Genomic DNA, 9232 nt, shown 5'->3' on the forward strand with positions numbered 1-9232 from the left:
TGGCTGCACCAAGTGAATCGTTTTGTTGAGTACTTCACTTCTTCTGTGTTTTTGTTTAGGTAAGGAGAAGGGTAGTGAATTTGCACTTTCTTTTATGCACTCTTTCAATGAATCAAGTAGAATTTTGGGGGGGGGGGGGGGGGGGGGGGGCGGCGGGGGAGGTGGGGTGTGTGAAGTTTGGCTTCAATGAAACAGGTGTTTTAACTATTAAATTTTATTTCATAAATGTGAGTAGAGCCTCTCACAAGTAAACGGGCTGCATTATATGAAGCTACTAAATTTTATTTCATAAATGTGAGCAAAGCAGTCTGATCAGCTAGATGGTCAGACACTCTCACAAGTGAACGAGCTGCATTATATAAAGGTATTATCGGGTCTCATGTAAGTCCAAACCCTAATTCACGTGGTTTCATTCATTGTGATAGTGAAACGTCTTTGTCCTCATAACCTGAAAGTCAATTCGATTGTACACACAAATAACGTCTTACCCCACATATAAAATCGACTCTTTAAAGAAATTATATCATAAATGATCAAATTTATCAATAAATAATATCAAAATTGAATAGAAGTGAATCTTTTTCAAAGTTAAAAACAAGACATAATGTGTAGAGAATCACAAATGTCAGGAGTGAGTATATTTTCTCTCAATAAACAAAACAAACGTATCAACCCCAACCCCAATTCTACAATATTTTATTACACAAAGGATATGGACAAAGATCTTATCATGTGAGGAGGAACACACCAAGGGTTCTATGGATCATACAAACTAATATTAAAAGACACTTATTTTTATCTTTCTTATGCTTTTTTTAACCTTCAGCTATCAGATCGAATGAATTAAAGAAGATTAATGAGCAAAAATTCAAATGGATTGCATATACTCAAATCTTCCTTTTTTTGGTCCAGCAGTGTGATATTCTAAACTAATCTTAACTTATAATAACGAAAATTCGAACTCAAGTACCAAAAAAAAAAAAAACATTGTCCTAATCAACTCGCTTAACGCAAGTGGCCCTTTACCACAATAATAAAAATGTGTTGAGCCCTTACATGACGGCATGTATTTGAACCCCGTCAATAAATAATCTAACAAAATCTATCATTTAACAAAAAAAAAAACAAAATCAACTCGCTTAACCACATTGGCACCAAATCTCATCTCATAATCACGTAGTTTTCTTGATTGGGCAACAAGAAAAACTAATCACATCACCATAAAATCTATGCTATGTTCAAGCCCACATTCCAATTTTGTATTCGAGCCCAGCCCATATGTCATGCAAACGGACCACAATATTAACCTTCAAATTCTGGCCCAACATGGTTTTCAGAAATATCGAAAGAAAAAAAAAGACCCTAAAAAGCGATAATCTCTGAACAAAGTCAAATGACCAGAAACCCCAAAAGCATCCCATGAAATCTGGAAACCTACGTGTCCTCATCCGTCATTGCACCTTCCGCACGGGGCCTCCTAAATAAAAGCACAAATACCACCACCACGGCCCCTCACCTCTCCACACGAATCAAAATAATGGAGAACCACCACGAACCCTGCTCCCCAAACTCCCTCAAACAAAAGCTCCGCTCCTCCCTCTGCATCATCCCATGCTTCCCTACTCCTAAAGCTCACCACCACCGCGCCCTCACGGCGCCTCCCACTCCGCATGAGGCTGATAATGTCAGCCTCGTGCAAACCTCCTCATTCTCCCCTAATCCTCGGTCCTCGCGGTCTAGGCATCATCACCACCCCCAACACCATTACAACCACCACCACCACAACAATCATTACGAGTTTGCAGAATTGAAAGACAAGTGCAGAAATTGGATTGGGCGCATGCATGGACGTGGCAATGGCCATGGCCGCGCGGGGCGGAGGCATCATTCAGCCGATTTCAAATATGACGCACTCAGCTACGCCCTCAACTTTGATCACGAGGAGTCCAACCTCGAGGATGACCCGCTCTTGGGATTCTCCTCCCGATTGCCGCATTCGCCGCCTCGAACATCGCAGGACTCTGTGGCTTCTCCGCCTGCGTCCAAGGAGATAACTGCCTACAGCTAGCTTATGATCCAAAGGCAACACCTCAGCAATTAATCGGTTCTTAATAATTAATTAATCATTAGGCTTCGTAATACACATAAACGTAAATATGGTTTGTTAATTAATTTTCATGGGGGTGTACATATATATTGGCACGGTTACTAATGTTGCTATGTTTTTTTAACTTCAATTTATTTTTCTGCAAACTTTTTTCTTTTGCGAACGATCAGTTCTGAATTAGGTTAAATCTGTAGTTTATATTTTGACTGGGAAATTTGGGAATGAATGCTTGCTGTCAAGTGTGTGTGTATATATATTGGGAATAACTTAATTATATATCACTGGATCATCACAAAATTTCAAATCATAAAGAAATTTAATAGAATCTGAATGAGTTTGCATGATTAATTTCGTCCCATCAATTCGATTTGCAGAAGTTCCCAGCTTGTATAGTTAATTACAATTGCAATTCGCATGTACCTTCTGTATTGCTCAATTTTAACGCATTAATGCATGCATGCACGCGTACGTAGTCGACCCAGGCCCAGTTTTGATACGGTAAATAGTGAATGAAGAAGACGACCACACTACGAGGGGGCGTAAGTAGTGAATGAAGATGACGATGCCCATACTACAAGGGGCAAATCCAATGAAGGAGAGGGGGCACATGAGTAGTTTAAATGGCTAATTCCCATACTGTAAATTATTACATGGCATATGGCGGGTCCAAAAATGTTAAATGGTTCATGCCCATACTCTAAATTGTCTTGTATTTAAAATAAATAATAAATAATAAATAAAGAAAAAAAGAAGAAGAAGATGGCCTTTCCTGGATGGTTAACAACATTGTAAAGAAATAAAGCAATGGTTTTTATGGGATCGATATGTTATTTTAAACTAATTTAAATTGTGAGGATAAATATATTTAACTTAAGTGCCTAACATCATAGGAGAGCACATCCGTTCTTGTTAATGTTGCTACTCTCTCACGTCTGCAAGAACTCGTGATACTTTGACAGCAAATAATTAAGCAATTCCTGCAGCTGTAAAACAAGAAGCACGCACCATGAGGTAGATGATGTCAAACAACTAAAGAGCTAGCTAGTAGCTACTTCGATTTTGTCCCGGCCAAATATGTGGCAGTTCATTAGATCATGACCTTCCTAAATATTCCTAACCTAGTAATTAAACATGAAAAATGCTAAGGAGATTTTCTCTCAAAGTGGGATTAATTCTTGATGAAATCTCTGTCATTTCACGGTTAACAATTTAATTAACTTTAATTTTTATGCTAACATTATAAAACATTGTATCAAAAACATGAGATGACATATAGTTAACAGAGAATTTCACTTTTGAGAGTTTCCTTAGCATTTCTCATTAAACATATAAATAGCAATTAGTTAATTAAATTAAACATATAAATAGCAATTAGTTAATTAAATGCACTTGCACTTTGTTGATCCTTCTTCTACGTTTGTTGTAATATTGAACATCATCGGATTCATCAACATGAGATTAACTAGATAGCTAGGAGCCTAGGATTGGTCAAATGTACAGATTAGGAGAAATCTATGCTAGCTTAATTACTGTTTACACTACTGATTAGTTTGCTAATTATGTTCTGAATTCTCCCACAGAGGAACAATATGATACTCTCTACGCTGCAGCCAATAGGGCATATTGCGCGCGCGCGCACACATGTTATAAATAAAACAATGCAAGTTGAGGTCTACTTTCCATCTCACGCAATCCCACAATTAATCAATTATTTTCTCAAGAACTGTTAGAATTAGTCGCGTTTAATTATCCGTCTTTATAAACATGAATGACAAGAATCAATCTGCATAAAACCGACAAAGCATGGCCGACCAGGACCAATTAGCCCATGCAAACACGACTGATTCTGGAACTCATTTTCTTCGCTACGTACATATCGTTGTCACACCTCTATTATCTATAGCAAAATGATTAGGGTGTTCAATGTTGGATAATGGCCAAATGTTTCCTTGTTTTGTGGCTTGTTTTGTAGCTTAAATTGCTCCATGTTTTGTGGCTTTTTCAAAGCCATGTTTTGTGGTTTTTTCAAAGCCATGTTTTGTGGCTTTTTCAAAGCCATGTTTTGTGGGAGAAAGCTTGGATTAAGAAAAACATAAAAAGAGAGCATTTGGCAAAACAAGGATACGGATGAGAGAAGGAGAGCATCCAAAGAGATGGTGTGAGCATTTGGCTCTACCATGGACATGGGTTGAGAGAAAATCAAGAGAGCTAGAGTGAAAAGTATTCTAGTGAAAGAACTCTTGGGGTAGAGTGAGGCTCTTGGGAAAATTCTGTGAGTGGGTGTACAAGGGTTATGGGATTGGGTTATGTCGATTTAACTCATGTGTAACTTGTACTGTTTTTCTCATAGTGAAGAGCAATATCTCTCTGAGGACGTAGGCAGGTTTTTGCCGAACCTCGTAAATTTCTCGGTGTCTTTATTTCTTGTATTTTAAACTATTCAACTGTGTGTGATTTTGGTGAGGTTGTAATCTGAATCTCGGTTCCGCACTAACGAACGGGCCAAGGCACAACAATTGGTATCAGAGCATCGTTGGGGGCTTTGGTTCGTGGGAGGTCCAGATTTGTTGTTCACCATGGAATTTTCAGTTGAGCAGTTTAAAGGGAGAGGCGGTTTTGCTCTTGGTAAAGGAGAGTAATGGAAGCCTGAAGAAATGGAAGCCGTGTTTATGGATGCTTGGATCAACTGCGAAAGTTGATGTTGAGGAAGAAGACAAAGGCCTCTTTCTTCTTACCTCACTTTCATATTTGTACGAGAACCTTGTGAAACTTTACTGCAAGGAAAGAAACAGTAAGTTTGGAGCAGGTGCAAGCTTCTTTGGTGTGGAATGATACACACAAGAGACCATGGATGATGGTGGGCACAAGACTGCTTAAGCTATTCAAGGTTGAAATCGTGGAAGAAAATTGGAAAGAGGATCTGAGAGAGACAGCAGGTTCGAATCCGGTTCCGGAGGCAAGGGTCCACAGTGCTACGGGTGCAAGGCCGGGTTAGCAAGTTTGTGGTGGAAGACTTTGAGTATGCCCTCTAGGTACTCGAAGAAACACTTCTCTTGGTGATGTTTAGTCTCAAGTGTTGCAGGGGTTTTGCAGCAGGTGGAGCTATGGGATTCACAGGGGATGAGAAGGTCCTGAGGTAGGAGGAAGTGTGAGGAATGTTTGTCTGGCTCGACGGTTGTTGCTGGAAATGGGTGCACTGACAAGTTTCCAGGTTGCAGACAATGAAGAGGAGGAAAACCTGCTGGAGGAGATGAGGATGTGTTGAGATCCTGTCTGAAGCTAAATGGTGATTTTTAGCTTGCAACAGCTGCACATGCATTGGCAGTAACTGAATCGGAACAGGACCAACGAGGTTGATTCAGAGTGTGCATGCTGGTACATAAGGCCAATGGACTTTGGTACAATTTGGCCAAGGTGGAGATTGTTGGATAATGGCCAAATGTTTCCTTGTTTTGTGGCTTAAATTGCTCCATGTTTTGTGGCTTTTTCAAAGCCATGTTTTGTGGTTTTTTCAAAGTCATGTTTTGTGGCTTTTTCAAAGCCATGTTTTGTGGGAGAAGGCTTGGATTAAGAAAAACATAAAAAGAGAGCATTTGGCAAAACAAGGATACGGATGAGAGAAGGAGAGCATCCAAAGAGATGGTGTGAGCATTTGGCTCTACCATGGACATGGGTTGAGAGAAAATCAAGAGAGCTAGAGTGAAAAGTATTCTAGTGAAAGAACTCTTGGGGTAGAGTGAGGCTCTTGGGAAAATTCTGTGAGTGGGTGTACAAGGGTTATGGGATTGGGTTATGTCGATTTAACTCATGTGTAACTTGTACTGTTTTTCTCATAGTGAAGAGTAATATCTCTCCGAGGACGTAGGCAGGTTTTTGCCGAACCTCGTAAATTTCTCGGTGTCTTTATTTCTTGTATTTTAAACTATTCAACTGTGTGTGATTTTGGTGAGGTTGTAATCTGAATCTCGGTTCCGCACTAACGAACGGGCCAAGGCACAACATTTCAAACATGGAAGGATACAAATACTCAAAAATGTAGGGTTTCACGTCCTTGTTGCTTATTGGAGCAACGACAACTTAACAGGTGTAGGATTATCTACTTGCTAAAGACGAACGATCGAGCCAAGTACTATACAGATCTCTTTCTTTTACCTGACTTTCAGTGCGCATAGATATACTAGAATCACATAAGCATGATGTAATATCGATTGGTTAGTCGGTGTACTTTTATAATACCGACATGAATTTGTTTGACTAATATCGTTAATTTGGTGCTGAGCCTTTCGGTGTAAAGTACTTAGATGAAAAATGTCTAGGTCCAGAATAATAAGGCTACGTTGCGCGAAAAGTTACCAACGCATACTGCCGCTTGATAGGTTTGGAATATCGTTACATCGGTGCTCATGTTGTTAGAAAAGTTAATTTGGTTTTTTATTAATATGTAAGGGTATATTCAATGGATTCAATGGCGGATTTAAGATTCTAACTTCGGGTGGTCCTAATCAATGAACATTAGGCGCTAGTCTAGAGGTGGGCCAAGACCTCCTATGCGCTTAGATGGAGTATAGGCAAAGACATAGGTAGTTTAGGTGGATTTAAGTAAAATTACAACATATTATACAAGTGCCTATTTACACTTAAAAAATATGTACTTGTGTTGAGAATTTAAGGTTTATTATTCAATATATAACATACAAAATATCAGAATTTTTGCTTTAGTAATGAATTTGATGGTAAGAGATGAAAGTGATAGGGACTACGAGTTCATAGTACATTACAAAATACTTTTCAAAAGTTGTATGAATTTATAGAGAACTTTTAAAAGTAACGGTGTTAAAGATATGATATAAAAATATTTGTTGAGTGATGCACCATCCGTTTGCTAATTAAAATGCTAGGGTTGCACAACTTGATGGGACAACAATTAAAAAAAAATGAATGTTGGTCACTTGGGAAATGGAGAGAAAATTCATTCTTCTTCATTGTAACCAAGGTCCAAGCAGAGCCACCGTGGTCTTCTGTTTTTCACTACACGCTCACACCGTTGGGTAGTCTTTAGAGATTCTCATAGGCACTTTTTTGGACGTTCGGGTGGTCTCAGGACCACCCGGGTCCAAGAGTGGATCCGTCCTTATATTTAATATTTTATTAATTCTTGAAACCTGTTTGGTGTAAGTTTCTTCAGTTTCATAGAAATTGCCTTCCTTCCAATCAAACCACATAACACTCAATATGGTAAACAAGTTTGTGAGTTGTGAGACACAAAGCCGTAACTCAAAATGCTTAACTTTTTCACATTCATTATTTACCCAAAATATATCTTACTTTCTTGAATTTTAGTCAACCTTAAAAAGAATAATGAAACCGCGTATGGAAGTTTAATTCACTTTTTGTTTTAATATCAAGCAAAGGATTTGGCGGATCTCATCCAAACAAGTAAAAGACTTGCTGATGTTAGTTTCCATATTATTCTCTCTTTCCTTTTCTTATAAAGATTTATTCCTCTTTGATGTCGAACTTTTTATACCTTTAAAAAATTATAAAAAACAAGGAAAATATATCTCATATCCTCCCAGTTTTGAGAATTGAAAATCTCTCGGAATCTTTGCGTTAGAAAGCCAAGGATTAAGAGATTTGGGTTGTTAGTATTAGACATTCAGACGCTTTATTTGTGTGCAGAGTTAATTTGATGAGTTAATAAGGGTTTAAAATGATTAGTTCTATTTCTTAGAATTTATACTCTCGGACAGAGAAATTCAGAGGATCGCAATTCCAGTTTTGATCATGTGTCATCACCCACCGATTCGGTGAAAGTCGAAAATGTCCTTCAAACGGTCGATATGAATCCAGAAAAATATAGTGAACCAAGAATAATCCAATTATTGTGAAGTTGCCCTATTCAGACCAGGAAAGAAGTTAGCAATTTCGGGATAAATACAAAAGTTACGGTAAGTTATAGTATACAACAATATGGCATGCATTAACTTAATTATTTCTTACTGTAAATACTTTAGTTCATAAGCATTACGGTAAGTTCTATCGTCCAATGTAGACGTACATTTTTTCTTTTAATAATTTACTCTTAAGTATGAATAGTTACTTAAACAAGTCTAGGCATTTTTTTCATAATTTTCAACCGTCTATGAATCATTAGAATAATGGCTTGTCATCCAGAGCCTAGACAAGACCTTGATAGCACTAGGCGGAATTTTTAAAACTGTGGTAATGCTTTAACATAAACTCATAACTTATGTTTATCTTTTTTTAATTTTCTGATGGCATGTGTTTAATATTCATTACTTTTTGTATTAACAAAAAATTAAATAAAATTGAACGATTGAGACCTAATTAGTAAAACAATCATGATTTATATTGACCATGATCATGCGATCAAAGTAATTAAAGATTGATCACGAACAAAAATAAGAAGTTAAGGCTTTAATTAAGTTGTGATTAAAATAGCATGAGCAGTTAAAAAAGTAAAGTAGATACGAAATTACTACCAACAATTCTATCATAAAGTATTACTTAAATAATATTTTGCATAATATAATTTAATGTAGTATTTGAAGGACCTTCCAGTATTTTAGTTTTGTATTTGTCTTCTCCTACCTTGCCACAATGTCGAGAAATTTTTCGGTCTACCGAATACATAGTTTGGTACATCAAGTCTTATTATATTAGTAGTTAAATTATTTTTAAATATTTAATTATTTGTATTATAATACTTGATATACCAGTTTATATTCTTGACATATTAAAAAATTCTTGACAAGGCCATTAAATTCAAAATATCGAGATAATATATAGAAAAAAAAAAAAATATATATATATATATATATATATAAGTCTTTAACGGAAGGATTCCCATGACATTCTCTTAACCGTTAGATTTGGCTTTAATGAAACTTGTGATTGAGGTTATGTGGTCTGTGATTTAATCTCAACCACATAATTTCATTAAAATCAAATCTAATAGTCAAGAGGATATTCCCATTTTTTTTTTTTAAATGAGAATCCCTACCCTTAAAGGGTCTATATATTATTTGTATATGTCACTATCTCAAACAAAGTACTCCTATGTTCCCAACAACACATAATACTACACTTTTTTACTGATAGATC

General features: G+C 36.9%; 1 protein-coding gene across 1 annotated transcript; it reads left to right on the top strand.

Annotated features, from left to right (window-relative positions):
- The first annotated feature begins 1529 nt into the window (after nucleotides 1-1529).
- LOC137746852 (uncharacterized) lies at nucleotides 1530-2434 on the top strand. The gene has a single exon (XM_068486863.2). It carries the CDS (start codon nucleotides 1538-1540, stop codon nucleotides 2066-2068), a length of 531 nt encoding a protein of 176 aa, XP_068342964.2. The 5' UTR covers nucleotides 1530-1537; the 3' UTR covers nucleotides 2069-2434.
- Nucleotides 2435-9232: the final 6798 nt, after the last annotated feature.

This window comes from Pyrus communis, chromosome 2 (genome assembly GCF_041283825.1).
Source record: "Pyrus communis isolate YQ-2024b chromosome 2, ASM4128382v1, whole genome shotgun sequence".
Taxonomy (NCBI): Eukaryota; Viridiplantae; Streptophyta; class Magnoliopsida; order Rosales; family Rosaceae; genus Pyrus; species Pyrus communis.